General features: G+C 47.7%; 7 protein-coding genes across 8 annotated transcripts; 3 read left to right on the forward strand and 4 right to left on the reverse strand.

The window, feature by feature from the left end:
• Nucleotides 1-1,326: 1,326 nt before the first annotated feature.
• LOC6588391 (heat shock protein 68) lies at nucleotides 1,327-3,547 on the reverse strand. Its single transcript, XM_002013419.2, has one exon. The coding sequence runs from the start codon at nucleotides 3,333-3,335 to the stop codon at nucleotides 1,407-1,409; it is 1,929 nt and encodes a 642-aa protein (XP_002013455.2). The 5' UTR covers nucleotides 3,336-3,547; the 3' UTR covers nucleotides 1,327-1,406.
• A 2,246-nt stretch (nucleotides 3,548-5,793) lies between these two features.
• Nucleotides 5,794-8,034, forward strand: LOC6587278 (heat shock protein 68). Its single transcript, XM_002013420.2, has one exon. The coding sequence runs from the start codon at nucleotides 6,007-6,009 to the stop codon at nucleotides 7,933-7,935; it is 1,929 nt and encodes a 642-aa protein (XP_002013456.1). The 5' UTR covers nucleotides 5,794-6,006; the 3' UTR covers nucleotides 7,936-8,034.
• Nucleotides 8,024-8,581, reverse strand: LOC6588463 (rhodanese domain-containing protein CG4456). The gene has a single exon (XM_002013421.2). The coding sequence runs from the start codon at nucleotides 8,543-8,545 to the stop codon at nucleotides 8,066-8,068; it is 480 nt and encodes a 159-aa protein (XP_002013457.1). The 5' UTR covers nucleotides 8,546-8,581; the 3' UTR covers nucleotides 8,024-8,065.
• Nucleotides 8,582-9,370: 789 nt separating this feature from the next.
• LOC6587839 (phosphatidylserine decarboxylase proenzyme, mitochondrial) lies at nucleotides 9,371-11,644 on the reverse strand. Its single transcript, XM_002013422.2, has 2 exons — nucleotides 11,416-11,644; nucleotides 9,371-11,334 (listed from the first exon to the last, which is right to left on the reverse strand). Exon 2 carries the CDS (start codon nucleotides 10,982-10,984, stop codon nucleotides 9,635-9,637), a length of 1,350 nt encoding a protein of 449 aa, XP_002013458.1. The 5' UTR covers nucleotides 10,985-11,334; nucleotides 11,416-11,644; the 3' UTR covers nucleotides 9,371-9,634.
• A 101-nt stretch (nucleotides 11,645-11,745) lies between these two features.
• LOC6587727 (beclin-1-like protein) lies at nucleotides 11,746-13,295 on the forward strand. Its single transcript, XM_002013423.2, has 3 exons — nucleotides 11,746-11,931; nucleotides 11,988-13,035; nucleotides 13,101-13,295. The coding sequence occupies exons 1-3, from the start codon at nucleotides 11,817-11,819 to the stop codon at nucleotides 13,204-13,206; spliced, it is 1,269 nt and encodes a 422-aa protein (XP_002013459.1). The 5' UTR covers nucleotides 11,746-11,816; the 3' UTR covers nucleotides 13,207-13,295.
• LOC6588550 (replication stress response regulator SDE2) lies at nucleotides 13,207-14,185 on the reverse strand. The gene is made up of 2 exons (XM_026990561.1): nucleotides 13,996-14,185; nucleotides 13,207-13,926 (listed from the first exon to the last, which is right to left on the reverse strand). Exons 1-2 carry the CDS (start codon nucleotides 14,089-14,091, stop codon nucleotides 13,285-13,287), a joined length of 738 nt encoding a protein of 245 aa, XP_026846362.1. The 5' UTR covers nucleotides 14,092-14,185; the 3' UTR covers nucleotides 13,207-13,284.
• Nucleotides 14,186-15,338: 1,153 nt separating this feature from the next.
• Nucleotides 15,339-19,402, forward strand: LOC6588452 (nucleolysin TIAR). Of its 2 annotated transcripts, none has more exons than XM_002013425.2 (5): nucleotides 15,339-15,547; nucleotides 16,072-17,259; nucleotides 17,341-18,252; nucleotides 18,325-18,418; nucleotides 18,479-19,402. In XM_002013425.2, the coding sequence occupies exons 2-5, from the start codon at nucleotides 17,032-17,034 to the stop codon at nucleotides 18,637-18,639; spliced, it is 1,395 nt and encodes a 464-aa protein (XP_002013461.1). In that variant the 5' UTR covers nucleotides 15,339-15,547; nucleotides 16,072-17,031; the 3' UTR covers nucleotides 18,640-19,402. The 2 variants fall into 2 exon arrangements, with proteins under 2 accessions (XP_002013461.1, XP_026846348.1); XM_026990547.1 differs by having other exon boundaries at nucleotides 15,344-15,547; nucleotides 18,322-18,418.
• The last annotated feature ends 1,287 nt before the right edge of the window (nucleotides 19,403-20,689 follow it).

The raw sequence follows: 20,689 nt of genomic DNA on the forward strand, positions 1-20,689 counted from the left end.
TAAACAATAAACAATATTTTCCACAAATCGCTCGACCAAATACGGTGGACTGATGGGACCCCCGCGTAACCCGCTAAGGGTTAATCTTCTGGAACTGACCAGCTGATCGCAGATTTAGGTTCGTGAAAGGTGTTGGTGTTTTTACATATCATATTTTTTTTCAATGGCCAAGATTTTACGTTAAACGTTTTAAGCTAATACTAAATACAGAATAAAGGACAACACACGGAACAAAATAACATTTAATGTGGAACGGTGTTTGGAGTGTTTAAGTTCAATAACGTGGGCGATCGCTGGCCGTGGCCGGTCAGCCCTAAATTTATCTAGGTCCGTGTATACGTGTGCGCGTGTGTGCGTGTGTGAATAGGGTTTCGGGGTTTTTACTTGGTAAAAGAGACCAAACGTGTGGCACGCACTGGACGGCGATGCAACGATCGTGCGGTGTGGCTAGAATCGCCCTGGCAGCTCACTCGTCCTCTTTCACCCTCCCCCTTCACACGTCCCGCGCTACTTGGCTCACACACGCGCAACTGGAACGAACTCACTCAGGTCCCGTTGTACAGTCTTCTTCTCTGCAGTCGACTTTCTCGGACTCCAGTGTTCCTCTCCAGGAAATCTTCTGGCCCGGTTCTGAAGGCTATATTCCTTGCCGGCTGTTTGTAAAATTTTCTGCATTACAACCTATTTTATCGCCCGCCTTTTCTGTACTCACTTCACTCTGTCTGTTTTATTCACAAAATTTCAGATCTCGACGTTACTCCGTCCACGCTCCACGATTTCCATAATCCAATCCACGTTTTCTAATATTTTCACTCCTATTTATCCCTTTTTCCCTTACTAATAATAAAACTAATCCTATTCTCTTCCTTATATCCCCAGTAACGGCTCCAGCTCCCCCCGATGTCCCCTTACACCATCGAGCCTCCCTGGACTTCCGCTAGATGGCGCGTCGCCCTCAGCCCTGGCCACCTATCGTTCAGGTGGGACTGGAACAATTATTCGAATAAATAATTATTATTTATTAGGGGAAAAACATGCTTCGAATTTGCGGTATACGAATCAATTGTGTACACAGAATCCTCAAAAACACTCATTGATGTCAGAACCGAAAGAAGCTAGCGAAACTGGAGAGATATCCGGCATCATCAACAATACACCAAAATCACCGCTCAGTTCTATAACCAATTTGGATACTAGTAACTCTCGATTCATAATTTTCTCATGTCGCGATTGGCAGAAGCATGAGCAGCAATAAGCTCTTAACAATTAACAACAAATCTCTGTTTTCATTAGGAATAAATCAACAATTTATTAAACCAAATTCACTAAACTAAACTAAAATAATTTATATTAATATTTGGCTGAGATTGAACTAATACTGAGTTATGTGTAGATTATGACTAGATTTAGTCGACCTCCTCGACTGTGGGTCCATTGTAGCCACCGTTGGCGAAGCCTCCGGCGTGCTGGCCGCAGTTGGGGGCCTGCGTACCATCTCCGGTACCTCCCTGCTGATGCATCTTCGTCATGATGGGGCTGCAGAACTGGGTGAGCTCCTTCAGCTTGTACTCATACTCCTCCTTGTCGGCGGTTGTGTTGCCGTCGAGCCACTTGATGATCTCGCTGCACTTCTCGAGCACACTGCTCTTGTCCGACTGGCTGATCCTGTCGCCCCCATTGTCGGCGGCCTCCTTCACGCCGAACACGTAGCTCTCCAGCTGGTTGCGGGCAGCGATCCTTTGGCGGTGCTTCTCGTCCTCCTCGGCGTACTGCTCGGCCTCGCTGAGCATGCGATCGATGTCGGCCTGCGAAAGGCGACCCTTGTCGTTCTTGATGGTGATGTTCTTGGCATTGCCAGTGCCCATTTCTTTGGCCGTGACGTTGAGAATGCCGTTGGCGTCCAGGTCGAAGGTGACCTCAATCTTGGGGACGCCGCGGGGTGCCGGAGGGATGGCCGTGAGGTTGAAGGTTCCCAGCACATTGTTGTCCTTCGTCAAGGCACGCTCGCCCTCAAACACCTGCACAGTTACGGCAGGCTGGTTGTCTGCGTAGGTGGTGAAGGTCTTTGATTGCTTGCACGGGATGCGGCTGTTGCGCTCGATCAGCTTGGTCATCACTCCGCCAGCGGTCTCGATGCCGAGGGAGAGCGGCGACACGTCCACGAGCAGCACGTCCTTGATCTGGCTGCTCTGGTCGCCGGACAGGATGGCAGCCTGGATTGCGGCGCCGTAGGCCACAGCCTCGTCTGGGTTGATGGACAGGTTGAGGCTCTTGCCATTGAAGAAGCTCTGCAGAAGGTTCTGCACCTTGGGAATGCGTGTTGATCCGCCCACCAGGACGATGTCGTCAATCTTGCTCTTGTCCATCTTGGCGTCGTTCAGGGCCTTCTCCACGGGCTGCAGGGTATTCCGGAAGAGGTCTCCGCATAGCTCCTCGAAGCGGGCACGGCTGACCTTTGTGTAGAAGTCGTGTCCCTCGAACAGGGCATCCACTTCGATGGTTGCCTCAGTGCTGGAAGACAGCGTTCGCTTGGCCCGCTCAGCTGCGGTGCGGAGACGGCGCAGGGCACGAGGATTGGAGCGCAAGTCCTTCTTGAACTTTCGCTTGAACTCCTCCGCCAGGTGGTTCACCAGTCTGTTGTCAAAGTCCTCGCCACCCAAGTGAGTGTCTCCGGCAGTGGCGCGCACCTCGAACAGCGATCCTTCGTCGATGGTCAGAATAGAGACATCAAAAGTGCCGCCACCCAGATCGAAGATCAGCACATTGCGCTCCCCCTTGAGATTCTTGTCCAGGCCATATGCCAGAGCTGCTGCCGTCGGCTCGTTGATGATGCGCAACACGTTGAGGCCGGCGATGGCTCCGGCATCTTTGGTGGCCTGGCGCTGGGAGTCGTTAAAGTACGCTGGCACTGTGATAACTGCGTCGCGCACTGAGGTGCCCAGGTACGCCTCGGCCGTCTCCTTCATCTTGACGAGCACCATCGAGCTGATTTCCTCCGGGGCAAAGCGCTTCACCTCGCCCTTGAACTCGACACTCATCTTTGGCTTGCCGCAGTCGTTGACCACCTTGAAGGGCCAGTGCTTCATGTCATCCTGGATCTTCGAGTCGTCGAACTTGCGCCCAATCAGGCGCTTGGCGTCGAACACACTGTTCTTCGGATTCATCGCCACCTGGTTCTTGGCGGCGTCTCCGATGAGGCGCTCCGAATCGGTGAATGCCACATAACTGGGCGTTGTGCGGTTGCCCTGATCGTTGGCGATTATTTCCACCTTTCCGTGCTGGAAGACACCGACGCACGAGTACGTGGTGCCCAAGTCAATGCCAATGGCCGGCATTTTCTGTGTGTGTGTGTGTGTGGCTTCTTCTGTATTTCTTTAACAATTTATTGTTGCCGGGCTGCTTCTGCAATCCCTCGTTTGCGATTTTTATTCTGTTGAATTTTACTTGTATTTCAATACTTTTATCTAATTTCTGGTTTCACTTTTACTTGTTGTGTAGAGTTTTCGGTTGTAACCGTCACTTTCGCTTGCTTTGCTTGTTGTGTTGTTGCTTGCTTGAATTGAAATGTGCAGGGGTAGCGAACGGCGCCGCTATTTATACTCCCGGCCAGTTTGAGATTCCCTTGCCAGAAGAGGGGAGAACGTTCGCGATGATTCGCGAAGTTTCGCGAGAGTGCGAGTGAGATAACCGTAGTGTCGAAAGAGGGGAATGTTGTGAAAAGTGAAAAACGTTCGCTATGCTACGAGAGAGTGCGAGAGAGATAACAAGAGCATGTGTACGGGGAAATGATGTGAACTGTAGGGTATGGAAAATTCAAGAATAATTAAGGGGAAGCGTTAACGTAGGTCAGTGCTGCCTCGCATATATTAAACAGCCGCACCAGTCTACTTTTAAAAATTAGGCTAATTTATCATCAAAACCGTTAACCGATATTGAGCAGATTTTCTGAGATTTTTTTAGATAGTTCGATATGTTAGAGAAAAAGTGAGGAAAAAGGTAAAGGTTAGGTTGCTGCGGTGACCGATATACCCGATACATAGTCAGTATGGCTACATTAAGCGACAATGTGTGCGTGCGGGAGACAGAAAACGTGTCTGAACATGTCGTCGGGCGCTGCATAGCCACTGCAAAATAATTTGTTCCTTTTGGCTATAAAAATGATCCGATCTGATCCAGATTCAGCAATCTCATAGATACGGTCATTCTCTATGATTGTGCGTTTTTAGTTTTCTCGTACCTTCAGTATTGTGGATGCCACAGATTTTCGTCCCTTGTGGGGGCGGAAGAGGGTGGGGCGAAATTTTGAGATATACGTTTTATAGTGAGATCTAATAGGAGTGTGGATACCAAATTTGGTTACTCTATCCTTAATAGTCTCTGAGATTTGTGGATGCTCCAGATTTTCGTCCTTTGCGGGGGCGAAAGGTGGTGTGGCGAAATTTTGACACAAAATGGTCAAGGTCAGATATCACAGGAGTGTAGATAAAAATTTTGGTTGCTCTAGCTTTTATAGTCTCTGATATCTAGGAACTCATATTTTGCAATTGACAAAACCGACAATGAAACCTGTGTGTTAGAGAGAGATAGAGCGAGAAAGAATGCAATTGTTTTCTTGATTCTGGCAATAATAATTATACGATCTGGTTCAAATTTTGCACTCTAGAAGATATAGTCATCTTCTACGATTCTGCTATTTTAGTTTTCTCGTATTGTCGAAATTGTGTGGCACAGATGCCACAGGGGCGAAGTTTTGAAATATTCTTGTAGCAGTGACATACATATCACTGAAGTCTGGATCGAAAAGATCGTTGCTCTAATAATGGACGCTAATAATGGGCGCTCATAGGGACGGACAGACAGACATAGCTCAATCGACTCGGCTATTGATGCTGATCAAGAATATATATACTTTATGGGGTCGGAAACGATTCCTTCTGGACGTTACACACATCCATTTTCACCACAAATCTAATAACCCCTATACTCATTTTGAGTATCGGGTATACAAATGTAACTTTTAAATGCCCATGGAAAATCAAAACGTAAAATGATATTTCAGATAATTAATTAATTAAAACAGTGAAGAATAAATATCCAAGAGACTTTAAGAGACTGACAACAACATAAATACATACATTAACATATGTAAGTACATACGTACATATGTACATACATATGTATGTGTGTACACATACATATCGGTTTGGTCAACTCTAAAAGAGGAGAAATTAAATAGAAATACCTTTACATTTATCAGCTACATTTAGAAGACAACATATATGTACATACATATCAATATTTTATAATAATAAATAGGTACCACCTGCTAAAAAAAGCTTATAAATAATATTATTTAGACGTCAATAAGCTGAATGAACAATTTTAGAATATGACCAGTTCTGCAGGTACACAAATATTGGTGAAAGAATCTATAAATAAGCCAAAAATTGTTAAAAATAGACTGAATTAATAGATAAGTGGCAGCGCTGACCTACGATAATGCATCGCTTCCACTTAATTATTCTTGAATTTTCCATACCCTACAGTTCACATCATTTCCCCGTACACATGCTCTTGTTATCTCTCTCGCACTCTCTCGTAGCATAGCGAACGTTTTTCACTTTTCACAACATTCCCCTCTTTCGACACTACGGTTATCTCACTCGCACTCTCGCGAAACTTCGCGAATCATCGCGAACGTTCTCCCCTCTTCTGGCAAGGGAATCTCAAACTGGCCGGGAGTATAAATAGCGGCGCCGTTCGCTACCCCTGCACATTTCAATTCAAGCAAGCAACAACACAACAAGCAAAGCAAGCGAAAGTGACGGTTACAACCGAAAACTCTACACAACAAGTAAAAGTGAAACCAGAAATTAGATAAAAGTATTGAAATACAAGTAAAATTCAACAGAATAAAAATCGCAAACGAGGGATTGCAGAAGCAGCCCGGCAACAATAAATTGTTAAAGAAATACAGAAGAAGCCACACACACACACACACAGAAAATGCCGGCCATTGGCATTGACTTGGGCACCACGTACTCGTGCGTCGGTGTCTTCCAGCACGGAAAGGTGGAAATAATCGCCAACGATCAGGGCAACCGCACAACGCCCAGTTATGTGGCATTCACCGATTCGGAGCGCCTCATCGGAGACGCCGCCAAGAACCAGGTGGCGATGAATCCGAAGAACAGTGTGTTCGACGCCAAGCGCCTGATTGGGCGCAAGTTCGACGACTCGAAGATCCAGGATGACATGAAGCACTGGCCCTTCAAGGTGGTCAACGACTGCGGCAAGCCAAAGATGAGTGTCGAGTTCAAGGGCGAGGTGAAGCGCTTTGCCCCGGAGGAAATCAGCTCGATGGTGCTCGTCAAGATGAAGGAGACGGCCGAGGCGTACCTGGGCACCTCAGTGCGCGACGCAGTTATCACAGTGCCAGCGTACTTTAACGACTCCCAGCGCCAGGCCACCAAAGATGCCGGAGCCATCGCCGGCCTCAACGTGTTGCGCATCATCAACGAGCCGACGGCAGCAGCTCTGGCATATGGCCTGGACAAGAATCTCAAGGGGGAGCGCAATGTGCTGATCTTCGATCTGGGTGGCGGCACTTTTGATGTCTCTATTCTGACCATCGACGAAGGATCGCTGTTCGAGGTGCGCGCCACTGCCGGAGACACTCACTTGGGTGGCGAGGACTTTGACAACAGACTGGTGAACCACCTGGCGGAGGAGTTCAAGCGAAAGTTCAAGAAGGACTTGCGCTCCAATCCTCGTGCCCTGCGCCGTCTCCGCACCGCAGCTGAGCGGGCCAAGCGAACGCTGTCTTCCAGCACTGAGGCAACCATCGAAGTGGATGCCCTGTTCGAGGGACACGACTTCTACACAAAGGTCAGCCGTGCCCGCTTCGAGGAGCTATGCGGAGACCTCTTCCGGAATACCCTGCAGCCCGTGGAGAAGGCCCTGAACGACGCCAAGATGGACAAGAGCAAGATTGACGACATCGTCCTGGTGGGCGGATCAACACGCATTCCCAAGGTGCAGAACCTTCTGCAGAGCTTCTTCAATGGCAAGAGCCTCAACCTGTCCATCAACCCAGACGAGGCTGTGGCCTACGGCGCCGCAATCCAGGCTGCCATCCTGTCCGGCGACCAGAGCAGCCAGATCAAGGACGTGCTGCTCGTGGACGTGTCGCCGCTCTCCCTCGGCATCGAGACCGCTGGCGGAGTGATGACCAAGCTGATCGAGCGCAACAGCCGCATCCCGTGCAAGCAATCAAAGACCTTCACCACCTACGCAGACAACCAGCCTGCCGTAACTGTGCAGGTGTTTGAGGGCGAGCGTGCCTTGACGAAGGACAACAATGTGCTGGGAACCTTCAACCTCACGGCCATCCCTCCGGCACCCCGCGGCGTCCCCAAGATTGAGGTCACCTTCGACCTGGACGCCAACGGCATTCTCAACGTCACGGCCAAAGAAATGGGCACTGGCAATGCCAAGAACATCACCATCAAGAACGACAAGGGTCGCCTTTCGCAGGCCGACATCGATCGCATGCTCAGCGAGGCCGAGCAGTACGCCGAGGAGGACGAGAAGCACCGCCAAAGGATCGCTGCCCGCAACCAGCTGGAGAGCTACGTGTTCGGCGTGAAGGAGGCCGCCGACAATGGGGGCGACAGGATCAGCCAGTCGGACAAGAGCAGTGTGCTCGAGAAGTGCAGCGAGATCATCAAGTGGCTCGACGGCAACACAACCGCCGACAAGGAGGAGTACGAGTACAAGCTGAAGGAGCTCACCCAGTTCTGCAGCCCCATCATGACGAAGATGCATCAGCAGGGAGGTACCGGAGATGGTACGCAGGCGCCCAACTGCGGCCAGCAAGCCGGAGGCTTCGCCAACGGTGGCTACAATGGACCCACAGTCGAGGAGGTCGACTAAACTCAAATAGAATATAAAGTTCCTTTAATTTACATAGATCTCACAACCAAAAATCTTTAGAATATGAATTTAATTAAATAAAATAGCGTATTATTTAAATTAAATTGTATTGCATTTGTTACTCGTTTTTCTACTTTGGCAATCCTTCCCGCTTGGCCCAATCCGTCCAGGATCCTTCGTAGTTTTTCAGATTCTTGAAGCCAAGGGCGGCGGCTGCTTCGGCAGCCTTCAGGCTTCGTTTGCCAATCATACAGTGGAATATGATCTCTGTGTTGGCTTGTGGCTTCTCGCGACCATATTTGGACTTGAAGACTTCATTGCAGGCAGACAGCTCTTGGCTGACAATGCCCAAGGGTATGTTGATGCTGGAGGGGATTTGGCCAGTCTTCGTAAGCTCATCTGGTTCCCTTACGTCTATGAGAAGCTTCTGTGGTTCCCGGGGCAGCTTCTTGACCACATCGTATTCCACAATTCCAATTGTCGGGACGCTGCTGCTGCTGAAGAATCGTTGTGATCCGACTAGGGTGCATTTTGGAGGCAAATGTAGAGTAGTTTGAAGGGACAAATTGCTCCTTGTTGCTCTCAGAGCCACCAGGCAATATCTCAGCATTATTTTTAGCTATTCAACAGTCTTACTCGGCAAAAAACAACAATTATATTATTACGTAAAAGCAACAACACAACAAATTCAAGCCGGCAATCAGCTGTTCGTGACACTGGGTTGCAATCGATTGCTCACATTTCATTTGGCGCATAAATTTGAAATAAATTTTGCTTTGATGAAAGGTTTTTGCTTTGACGCAATTGTTTCATTCCAGATCCCGAACTGTTGCCGGGTCCCGGTGCCATCACTCGCGAACTACGTGTATCAAGTTTCTCTCGGGCACAATCAAATTCTCATCGTGTGATAAGTTCAACGAACAAGCGCTTTTGCTTGGAATCGGCTGGTTGATTGATTCAATTAGATGAATATGCGATCCCGGATTCAATATACAAGCAGAAAAGAACGTATGTACAGAACCGAACGTACTATGTATATATGCATGTATGTCTGGTAGTAAATTAATTCTGCTGTGCGACAGTCGTATTATGTCTGAGAAGAAAGTTCAGGTTCGTAGAGATAGGGTGATGTGATTCGCGATGATGGGTGGAACGATGTATGTATGTTTGTAGTATAACATCCGGGAAATTAATAGAGATCGGCTTTCCATATACCGATAAGCATACCCAGACGAATACTTTTTCTTTTGGGTTCAACGACTGAGAAAGTTTCACCCCTTTTCTGTTATCAAATAAGAAAAAGATAAGGAAAGATAACAGCCCAGCTCCCACCTCAACAATTATATGTTTTGCAATGATATAAGCCGGCGCGTGCCATGCGGGTTGAAATTTTGTGTTGAACCGGACACAGATATGGACATGGAAAAACGGGCTGTTTATTGTATTCAAACGATATTTCGACATTTATTGTATAAAATATTTACTTACGACTCTAGAAATGGCAACAATACACACACATAGCTTAGCAGGATGTTCACAAAAAATACGTTAGGAGAGCTCCAGTAATACAAAATGTGATTATTAGATTGGACTTTTCAATCTATCAACTTGCTAGAGACAGGCATTGCTTTGAACTGATTCTTGGATAGGCATCACAATAGGCTTCCTTCGGGGGATCAACATGGAACAAGGACCTTCATCATTTACGCTCCACAATGTGACCTAGGGACTCTCCGACGTGGATCTTCTGTCCGGCCACAATGTCGAACTTGAAATTCTTTGGCGCCTCAAAGAGTAGGACAATTGTGCTGCCCATGTTGAACTGCCCGATCAGATCACCCTTGCCCAGCTCCTTTGGCTTCTGCTCCGCGTCCAGGGCCACTTCGTCGTACTCGTAGGTGCTGGGTGGATGCTTACCCACATTGAGACCCGTCCAGCGATTGGTTTTCAGTTCAGCATCCATGTAGATCTCCACGGAGCCCACATTGGTGGCCCCCACTGCAGTGTAGCTGAAAAAGCCGTGCTTCCACTGTCCCATATAGAGGACGCGCTCGTTCAGGCAGAACAGACCCGGCAGCCAGCCGGCCACCTTGGGGCTCACGGAGAGCAGTTCTCCGGAGAAGTGACGACGCACCGTCGGCTGCCAGGCGGTTGGTGAGTGGAATCGATGGTAGTCTCCAGGAGCCAAGTAGATAACGCACTGATATAGTTCGGTGGTTCCATCGCGCTGACGTTTCAGGGCCTGCGCGTAGCTGACACCGGTCTTGGCCTCCTCCAGCGTCTGCAAGGGCCCCAGGAAGTCCTCGATGCTGTAATTCACGCCCTTCACCTGCTCGATGAGCGAGTCAGAGGCGCTACCAAAGTGCAGAACCTTTCCATCGGCAGGCGAGACGAGCGGAGCATTGGCATCGATGGTGCGGGCGCCCTCCTTCAGGGGACGCGTGAAGAACTCTGCGAGGCTGTTGTAGTGCTCGTACTCCGGATACTGGGCCTCGCTCAGATTGACATTAAATGCACTCGAGTACCAGCCATAGACGTATGGTCGCAGTGTCGTTGGCATGTAGCAGGCGGCCAGCCATCCCCAGCAGCGGCTGATGATCCGCAACGGAAGCGAGCAGTACACGCGCGACTGGAACTCCGAGGCGGTGCGTGGCGAGCCGTCACGTTCGCAGCGTTTCTTATGAAACTGCCATTCGATGGCCCCGAACACGCATATGCCCATAGGGGCCCAGCGCAGGAGGAAGCCGGTCCACCGGGAGAGCACATTGCGACGCACTTGGGCAAGGTTCTGGTTATGGTTCAGCTGCTGTTTGCGCGGTTGCGGTTGCTGCTGGGTCTGCGGCTTGAGGCGGTGCAGCGGTGCATTCCCTGACGAGGAATTCGAGGAGAAGTGACGTAAATGCCGCACCACAGGCCAGCTTCCATTTTGTTGCTGCGTAGGTTTGGCGGCTTGTAGTTGTAGTTGCTGCGGCTGGTGTGGCTGGACCACTTTTCTTAGGTTGCCGGCCTTCAGCAGGACGCGACCGCGAGGTACAAAGTAGGAAACCATTTTATTTGTAGTTGTACTTGTATTTGTAGCTTTAGTTGTTCTTGTGGCGACACAGCCACCGGCCACCGAACTGATGATTACGTATTCTTAGATATGAAAATGGCACGATGTGGAGCGCGCGTCTGTTTTGGAGGTTTAATCTGTTCGCTTTTTGGAGCACGAATCGAGTGAGTGTGTGCCCTTTAATCCAACAATGGTCTATTAATAGTTACAAAACATGCGCATACAATCCAGACCTAAGTCAAAAACAATACCGGGCCGGGGGATAACGAGAATATAATGCAGTAATGAATTTGCCAATCAAGTAGATGTGGGGTCCGTGTGTGGGTCTTCAGTACCGTACCGTGGGGCTGTTGTGGGCGAAATGAAATGAAACTTTTCCACCGCGGAAGAGACGCCAATGTGACTGCGCCTCATGTGCTTTTTCTCACCAAAACAAACGGAATTGAATGCCTCTCCGCGCTCCGTTCGGATCCGCTCTGCCTCTTATCACAAAAAACCACAATGGTGGTCAAGGCTGCCTTCTGTGTGCGTGAGTGTGAGAGGGGGGGCTGGCTGGGGCTTGCTTTGGCTTCGAGCGGAGTCAGTCTCTTTTGTGCGGAGCCGCTCTTGGTCAATGTTTTTGTTTTAAAACTGGTTTTATTCTTATTTTTATGCGCCTTCCGTCGCCCGTCAATTGTTTTTGTTTTCCAAACTGCGCCTTAATTTTGCGCTAAATTTGAAGACAGATGGCAACGCCGGCAGCAGCTGCAAACAGCTGTTTTTCTCACAAAATAATTTAAAAATATTATATGCAGAAATCGGCAAAAGGGGAACTGAAACAAACGCAACCATGAGCGAGGCGGAGAAACAGGCCGTGTCCTTCGCCTGCCAGCGCTGTCTCCAGCCCATAGTGCTGGACGAGCAACTGGAGAAGATTAGCGTCCATGCCATGGCTGAACTCTCGCGTAGGAGAAGGTATACTACTCGCAGGAACCTGTATAATCATGTCTTGCTTTTGCAGTGCCCATCTACAGGGACAATGGCAACACGCTGGACACACAGGATGCCAGCAGCTTTGACCACTTTGTGCCACCGTACAGGCTGACAGACTCCATCAACGGAACTGGCTTCATGCTCGTTTCGGATGGCCGTGATAACAAGAAGATGAGTGCTGCATTCAATCTGAAGGCAGAGCTGTTCGACTGCTTGTCCTCCAACTCGGAGATAGACCATCCCCTGTGCGAGGAGTGTGCCGACTCCATGCTAGAGATCATGGATCGAGAGCTGCGCATAGCCGAAGACGAGTGGGATGTGTACAAAACATATCTGGATGAGCTAGAGCAGCAGCGGCAGGCCCCCAATGTGGATGCCCTGGACAAGGAGCTGGACGAACTGAAGAAGAGTGAACAGCAACTGCTGTCGGAGCTGGGTAAGCTAAAGGAGGATGAACAATCACTGAACGCTGCTATAGCGCAAGAGGAGTTGGAGAAGGAGAAGCTGCACGAGCAGGAGGAGAGCTACTGGCGCGAGTACACCAAACACCGGCGTGAGCTGATGCTCACCGAGGACGACAAACGGAGCCTGGAGAGCCAGATCAGCTACTCGAAGCAGCAGCTGGACAAGCTGCGCGACACGAACATCTTCAACATCACCTTTCACATCTGGCATGCCGGGCACTTTGGCACCATCAACAACTTCCGCCTGGGCCGCCTGCCCTCCGTTTCCGTCGACTGGTCGGAGATAAATGCCGCCTGGGGGCAGACGGTGCTGCTCCTCTCCGCTCTGGCCCGCAAGATTGGCCTCACCTTTGAGCGGTATCGCGTCGTGCCGTTCGGCAATCACTCGTATGTGGAGGTGCTGGGCGAGAATCGCGAGCTGCCGCTCTACGGCAGCGGGGGATTCAAGTTTTTTTGGGATACCAAATTCGATGCGGCCATGGTGGCCTTTCTTGACTGCCTTACCCAGTTCCAGAAGGAGGTGGAGAAACGCGACACCGAATTCCTGCTGCCCTACAAAATGGAAAAGGGCAAAATCATTGACCCATCTACTGGGAATTCCTACTCAATAAAGTAAGTCCAAGGCAGGGGATTACTATGTCCTATGTTCCATACTGATTTCATTCGCTTGCTTCCAGGATACAGTTTAACTCGGAGGAACAGTGGACGAAGGCCTTAAAGTTCATGCTTACGAACCTGAAATGGGGTCTCGCCTGGGTCTCCTCGCAATTTGTGTCGCAATGATGTTTTGTCGTTTGTCCTTTATTCATCGTTTATTTATGCTATTATTCTTCTTAGTGCTTAATATTAAACCTAATTCATTCAACTTTTAATGGCTATTTTCTTCTTTGTCTCTGGCTGCTCCTCTTCGCTGTCATCTGAGTCGTCCGTGTCGGAGCCCGAGATGTCATCACCAATCCAGAGGGCTCCCTTTTTCTTCTTTGCCTTTGTCTTATCGTCGCCTGGGGTTTTGGTTTTTCTCTTGATGCCACTAACGGATGGCTGTTCCGAGGCTGATGATGCTGCCGCTGCATGCTTCTCCTTGATTTCCTCGGCCTGCTTGAGGCCCTCCTCGAAGGCGTCACTCACCTTATCCGCCAGATTGGCCCTGGCCTCCTCGTACTTTTCGTCTTTGAAGTCGTGCTTGGGCACTGCCAGAAGTTTCTCAATCTTGCGCTTCTTCCGCTCCTCCCGCTCGCGCTCCCGCTCCGCCTGCTTGCCCAGCCAGGCCCGGACGCGCTTTTCCTCGTTGATGTCGCGCAGGCGACGTCCACTCAGATCGCGACATGCCTCACGGTTCGTGGTCTTTTCGATCTGCGCCCCAATCGCACGCAGCATGGAGCCGAAACCACCCTTGCCGCCCACCTGGCGGAGGATGCAGTGGATGCTCTCATGCTGATGGCTCGAGTCGCCAGTCAAACGTTTGCCATTGCTCACGAGGTAGTAATCGTCGCGTCGCAAGTGCTGTAAAATAGAAAATGTTTATTGCAATTGCTTGTACACGTGAATTTTACAATGTATGTGGATACTCACTGTGGCCTCTTCGATTTTCGTGCATATATCATTAAAGTTAATTTCATTGTCGAAAACAATTAACTCTTTATTGTTTAACAGAATATTAATCACCATTTCTCTGCCTTTCGCCCTTCCCTTTTGGTTGTGTTGTACTTTTGCGCTTCCCTTTTGTGCTGCTGCATCTATATGCCAGAGCGTGTGTTAGAAAGAGAAAGCGTTTATCGGTGCAAATAGAGTTGCCACTTTTTCGGATTTATTTTTAAACTGACTTAAATGTGCTGAAACCTACTTGATTTCAATTGAAAAACAACTAATAAATCGAGCTACCTTTTAATCTGTTGTTATTCGACAAACAAATACAGATTTCTGACAGTTTTTAATCAATTTATGACCTTGCCGCCATTGCGTTTTTCGTTTTCAACGATCTGGCATCACGCTCTCTCACACACAAAGTGCTCATTAATTAGTTCGCATTTTTAGACGACGAAGGTAAAATTTTAGCGACGCGTTTATCGTACAATTTAATCAGTTTAACATAGCGAAAGTTGTGAAAAATTAATAAAAACCGGTAGCGGCTAATATTGTCTGATGAGTGTTGAGTGTTTAAATAGCGCAGAGCTAGTAAAATGCGGTAAATTTACAACCGCAGCCACGTCACAGAGAGCATATAAAAATATGAGAGAGCGGATTTTGAAAACGAATCCCAAATTCTAGGCAGCGTCGAACAATGGGTAGGACAGGCCAGCGGTGGCGGCGGCGGCAGTGGCGGTGGTGGTGGTAGTTGTGTTAATGTTAATCCTAGCTTTCGGCATCGTCGAAGGGAAGGGGAACGGGAACGCTAGCATAAAAGATGGCAGCACGGAATTGAACAAGATATGTACATTGCATGCGTGTGTGTGTGTGTGTGCATACACACATAAGTATAGATGGAAGCGGAAAGCAGAAAAAGCAAAGAAAAATCCCCAATTCGAGCTGCATATTGGTATTGGTTTAAATGTTCAATAACCAAAACCGAAAAAAAGAAGAAAAGTGGCAACTCATGTGAGCAAAAGGCAAACAAGAAGACCAGCGCAAGACGCCTTTTTGTGTGTGTGTGGTGTGCGAAAAACGACGAAACGAGTAAAATAAGCGTATAAAAATGAGCAACAAAAACCCACCCGCCGCCGCCGCCGTTCCGTTCCGCTCCCTACATCTGCAAGGGGCTGTGACTTTGACTGACATTTTCTAGCGGCGCCTGAAGAAATCAAATCAAAATCAAGTTTAGTGCCATGCAAATTCAAATTTTATTTCGATTTCGACTTGATTCGACCGAAAGAAATTAATCTCGAAATCTATTTCGGCAATGCTGCCGAACTGCCGCCGCTGCCCTGGCCGGTTTCGGTTTCGCAAATTTCCCACCTCTTTCTCCATGTTTTCCATTATGTATTTTGTTATCGACGGTCATTCATCCTCTCCTCTAGTTTTCATTTTGTCTTCGCCCTCTTTCGTGTCTCTGTGTGCGTGTGCGCCAGTGTGCTACATTGCGTTTGCTCCCGGAAAAAGTTTAGTTCCCGATACCGCTCACGAAATGGTGTATATTATTTTTTTGTATATTAAATATAAAATAGATTTTTCGCCGTGGACTGCAATTTTAAGACCGACCGATTGACATTTGCTTTGTTAAATTGCGAGGAAACGGATCTTGGGCCCGTCCCTCTCTCTCTTTAGTTCTTTCTGTGCGTGTGTGTGTGTGTGTGTGAGTTTTGAGAGAGGGTGCGCACGTGTGTGCGTGCCCCTGCACTGCTTTGCCGCCAGGCCAGCAGCAGCAGCTAGTCGGCTCTTTGTTCCCTACAGCCTACAGAGAGAAAGAGAAGACCGATAGACAGACAGACGGACGTACGGACGGAGCGAGCGAGCGAGCGAGCGGGCGACCACTTATCCATATCATTTGCCTACCTAATTCCAAATGAAATGTAACATTTGCCGATCATGTGCTATGTCCACCGGACTGTAGACCTTGTCCTATATACCTATAAGTTATATGTATATCATAAATATAACTAACCGAAAACTATGTACTTTCTTCTCCCCTCTCTTTTTTGTTCTTCCTTACAGCAGCGATTCCAGTGTTCAGCTTCGAAACCCAACAGAAACACTCTTAACCTGCGAGAACTTTCATAGCAAACTAATTTTTGTACCAGAAACCCCCTGATACGATCCCGAAAACCCGAACTCCTACCACAACAGCAGCGTTACCGGCATTGAACAAAGAAAAATTAAGTTAATTTTCTACACTAACATAAATAGTATTCATATACATTTATACAATTCGTGTGTATTGAAGGGAAAACAACCAGAACAACAACAACAATTTATTATGCCAATCCTATAGATTGAGAGACAAGAGAGAATTCAACTTAAAGGTTAACGGGAACCCCGACACCGCATCCACATCCTCCTTCCTCCCTTCCAAAGAGAAGAAGAGCAAAAAGAAGAGATATAATAACATAAAATTGTATATTCCAAAACACTCCATTAGCGAATAGTTAGGACAGATATATTTATAAATATATACAACAACAACAAAATAGAAGTTACAAAAAAATTTTGCAAACATTAGGCCACGAGATTTAGGAGAAAAGTAAAGAAAAGAAAAGCAATAAACGACGAACCTCAGCGTTAAATCATAAAGATCTACTATTATCATAAATATCTAGATACGTATATAATATAATATACAAAAAAGCAAACAAACGAAGCCAATCGGGCCACAACGGGTCATAATCGTAGTAATCGAAGTATTCAGAATTGTAGCAAAGTTTTCGTAGTCCTTTAGCAGCCTCTCCCTCCCTACCATATATAAGGAATATATATTCGTATATATATATTGCGTGTGTGCATTGGATTTTTATATATACACAGAACATTTAGAATCGAGAGTAGATAGGGATCTTCTGAATCAAGTAAATTATTTTTGATATCGATTTTTGTAATTGATTGATGCGCATCATCGCGTAGAGAAAGTGTAGAATATATAGCCTTATCGCGCATATCGATCGGAGCAGCAAGACAGCCATGGACGAGTCACAGCCGAAAACGTTGTATGTGGGAAACCTCGATAGCTCCGTCTCCGAGGAGCTTCTCATCGCATTGTTCGGCACAATGGGTGCCGTAAAGAACTGTAAAATCATACGGGAACCGGGCAACGATCCGTATGCCTTCATCGAATATTCCAACTATCAGGCAGCCTCCACAGCCCTGACCGCCATGAACAAACGCCTCTTTCTGGAAAAGGAAATCAAGGTGCGTCCAGATCGGAGCGATATACTCGCTCCATCACTTACCTTACTAAATCTCTCTCCATTTGTATTTGTATTTCTGTAGGTTAACTGGGCCACTAGTCCCGGGAATCAGCCCAAGACAGACATTAGCTCCCATCACCACATATTCGTTGGGGATCTGAGTCCCGAAATCGAAACGGAGACGCTGCGCGAAGCCTTTGCACCATTCGGAGAGATCTCCAACTGTCGGATTGTCCGCGATCCACAGACCATGAAGTCCAAGGGCTATGCTTTCGTTTCGTTTGTAAAGAAGGCTGAAGCCGAGAATGCAATACAGGCAATGAATGGCCAATGGATTGGCTCGCGTTCGATACGCACCAATTGGTCCACGCGCAAGCTCCCACCACCGCGAGAATCGTCCAAGGGTGGCGGCCTGGGCGGTGGCATGGGTGGCGGACCCGGGAATGGAGGCGGCGTCAAGAGCAACCAGCGGCACACCTTCGATGAGGTGTACAATCAGTCGAGCCCCACCAACACTACAGTCTACTGTGGCGGCTTTCCGCCGAATGTCATCAGCGACGACCTGATGCACAAGCACTTTGGCCAGTTTGGGCCCATTCAGGATGTGCGTGTCTTCAAGGACAAGGGCTTTGCGTTCATTAAATTCGTGACCAAGGACTCGGCGGCGCACGCTATCGAGCATACGCACAACACCGAAGTTCATGGCAATCTGGTCAAATGCTTCTGGGGCAAGGAGAATGGAGGTGATAACTCAATGAACAACATGAATGCCGCTGCAGCGGCAGCAGCCTCTGCCAATGTGGCCGCCGTGGCAGCCGCCAATGCGGCGGTCAGTGCCGCATTGCCCGGCCAAATGATGACCCAGCAACAGCTAGCAGCGGCCACTGGGGCCGCGTTACCCGGCCAAATGATGACGCCTCAACAGCTGGCAGCCGCCACAGCGGCGCAGTACCCATACGCCTATCAGCAGATGGGCTACTGGTATCCTCCGGCAGTAAGTTACATTTATTAGATATTTTTTTGCTAAATGGGCTTTAAATGTTCTCTCCCCCACAAAAACCAGCAGGCTTATCCAACCACCCAAATGCAGACGCAGTATATGCAGCAGGGCTACTATCCTTACGCTTACACGACCAGTGCCCAGCAGGCGGGAGGAGTCCGTAAGTAGAGTCGCGTTACTTACCCCTCCTTTGAGGTTAATCGTTGAATGATCTTTCCAGCTGCCGGGTATCGCATGGTGCCACCGAATGTGGCATGGGGTGTACCCGGTACTGTTGTCCCAGGCATGTCGGCGGCCTCGTCTGCGGCCGCAGCAGCAAATGGTTCACTTGCCCCCCAAATGATGTACAGTGCCGCGATGCCACAATATCAGACCCAATGAACTGAGTTGTGACGCCCGCTTCGACGCCGTCTGCAACATCCGTGGAGCCGCTGCATCCAAGAACGTCTGCCGCCAGCAGCAGTGCAGTCTCAATCGGAGTCGCAGTCGCAGCTGCAGCTGCTAGCGCATTACGCACCCTTAGCTTACTTAGAATACCAGGTCCTTGCCAAAACCGAGCAGCAGCAGCCGCAGCAGCATCCGTCGTATCATCCTCTGCCAGTCCCTAACGATGAGGGCAACAGCAACAACATCCTGTCAACGAGCCTCTTTTTCGCGGCAGCAGGGGATTAGGGATATAGGATTTTCGATTTTCAGTTGCGGTTGCAGGCTACGTTTTTGTTTTGAGACCTGTGCGTCATTGTTGCGGTCGATCGGACGGGGCGGGGCGGGACAGGCGCGTACGTGCGTTACGGTCGTGGAGGGCCCTTCCATCACACCCCCACACGCGGAGGCCGACGGCCGAACCGAACCGAAGCAAAGCGTGGAACTAAAAGTTGAACCACGCGCGGTGACAAGCGACAAGCGACAGGCGAGCAGGCAGACGGGCAGACGGGCAGACAGACAGACAGACATACAGACATACAAACAGATAGACAGACAACTGAAGCTCTGGGCGATTTCGGGGGGTAGCTGTAACAATCTAATCCAATCTAAGTACGTGTTAAAATAATTTAATGATTTGTAATTTAAGGCAGATATAGGCGTATAAACGAATGCGGAAACAAAAATAAACAAATGAGAAATACAACAACAAACCAACAAATAGGCAACAACAAATTGGTTTAAATAAACATATATACAATCGAAATGGAATAAAGTGACAAAGCAAATTGTAATTGTAACTAAATTGTGGATCATATGATGTGTCAACGAAGGATTTCGAAGGAGGAGTACATAGTAGGATGGAAGCGTGGCAAGTAGCAGTGGAGGAGCCGAGGCGAGAGCCACACCACACACACATCGGTGGAGTCGAAAAGTAAAAAAAAAACGCAAAAACAAATTCTAGACACTTAAGAGAATGTAAATTCGAGCAAACAAACATACATATTGTAATTGTATATTTCCAATGTGGAAAAACGAAATGCGATATAAATATGTAATTGTAAAATAAAGAAACAAAAAAATATATAAAACGAAGTGAGAAAAACCACAGAGAACGACGAGTGTGTGTCTAAATTAACTCTTGGCTCCATCATCATCATACATTGGGTCTAGTCTACTACAAAAAGATTGTAAAATTACAATAATTACCCATGCTCGGATCTATAAAGAAGAGTTAGATGTTCCAACTGAAAACCAGGAGAATACCACAGAGAGATAGCGGGGATCGAACTACTATATTCTATAGGTTAAAGTTCCATTAAGTTCTAAATGAAATTAGACAGTTCTTGGGAGATATCTATGATGTGTTTTCGATCTTTGAGATCCATGGGCTGCTACTATTTTCAGATTCTAAAAGTTTTAATTAAAGTCTTAAATGATATAATATAGTTTTTGATGGAAATACTTAGTCGGCGAATGAAGTTTAAATTGGATGGGATTATATGGAATTACATGAGCCGTTTTAGGGTCTTATTAGTTATAGTTTTCCTTGATCATTAGTCTAAAATCTGTCTTTCCTGCATGCACTGTACGCGACCTGTTCGGTTAAGCGTCATATGGCAGCGTCCCTTTGGCTGTTCGGCTGAAGGTTCTGCCAACGTTCCAATTGAATTGTAATGCTGATCTGCGGTCTTCTTTATACAAAATTGCATAAGATCCCTCTTAAATCTATACCAGAAAAGATTTTACTGAGGGTTTTTGTTGACAGTCTATGATTGTAGGACATCTGATTCTGATGAGACATCATTGAAAACTGATATTTGATCTATAAAGAAGATATTCCCTAAAAACAGAATCGGACGAGATTCTATAACAACTAATTTGAGGAAAAATTCCAAGTTTAAAAGTAAAATTTCTTACTAAGCTAAGACTTTCCATCTATATATAAGGACTATCATCAGATATTGTTTAGGCTAGAGCTAAAACAAATTTTAGAATAAATTTAAAA

Source organism: Drosophila persimilis, unplaced genomic scaffold (genome assembly GCF_003286085.1).
Source record: "Drosophila persimilis strain 14011-0111.01,24,50 unplaced genomic scaffold, DperRS2 tig00000000-arrow-pilon, whole genome shotgun sequence".
In the NCBI taxonomy this organism is placed as follows: domain Eukaryota; kingdom Metazoa; phylum Arthropoda; class Insecta; order Diptera; family Drosophilidae; genus Drosophila; species Drosophila persimilis.

Bases quoted from the DNA above. Each gene is read 5' to 3' on its own strand.
- LOC6587278 (XM_002013420.2), top strand. From the start codon at position 6,007: ATGCCGGCCATTGGCATTGACTTGGGCACCACGTACTCGTGCGTCGGT.
- LOC6588463 (XM_002013421.2), bottom strand. From the start codon at position 8,545: ATGCTGAGATATTGCCTGGTGGCTCTGAGAGCAACAAGGAGCAATTTG.
- LOC6588452 (XM_026990547.1), top strand. From the start codon at position 17,032: ATGGACGAGTCACAGCCGAAAACGTTGTATGTGGGAAACCTCGATAGC. The intron at 18,253-18,321 runs GTAAGTTACATT...CACAAAAACCAG, and splicing joins GCTACTGGTATCCTCCGGCA to CAGGCTTATCCAACCACCCA. The intron at 18,419-18,478 runs GTAAGTAGAGTC...TGATCTTTCCAG, and splicing joins CCAGCAGGCGGGAGGAGTCC to CTGCCGGGTATCGCATGGTG.
- LOC6588550 (XM_026990561.1), bottom strand. From the start codon at position 14,091: ATGGTGATTAATATTCTGTTAAACAATAAAGAGTTAATTGTTTTCGAC. The intron at 13,927-13,995 runs GTGAGTATCCAC...TCTATTTTACAG, and splicing joins CGAAAATCGAAGAGGCCACA to CACTTGCGACGCGACGATTA.
- LOC6587727 (XM_002013423.2), top strand. From the start codon at position 11,817: ATGAGCGAGGCGGAGAAACAGGCCGTGTCCTTCGCCTGCCAGCGCTGT. The intron at 11,932-11,987 runs GTAGGAGAAGGT...TTGCTTTTGCAG, and splicing joins TGCCATGGCTGAACTCTCGC to TGCCCATCTACAGGGACAAT. The intron at 13,036-13,100 runs GTAAGTCCAAGG...GCTTGCTTCCAG, and splicing joins GGGAATTCCTACTCAATAAA to GATACAGTTTAACTCGGAGG.
- LOC6588391 (XM_002013419.2), bottom strand. From the start codon at position 3,335: ATGCCGGCCATTGGCATTGACTTGGGCACCACGTACTCGTGCGTCGGT.
- LOC6587839 (XM_002013422.2), bottom strand. From the start codon at position 10,984: ATGGTTTCCTACTTTGTACCTCGCGGTCGCGTCCTGCTGAAGGCCGGC.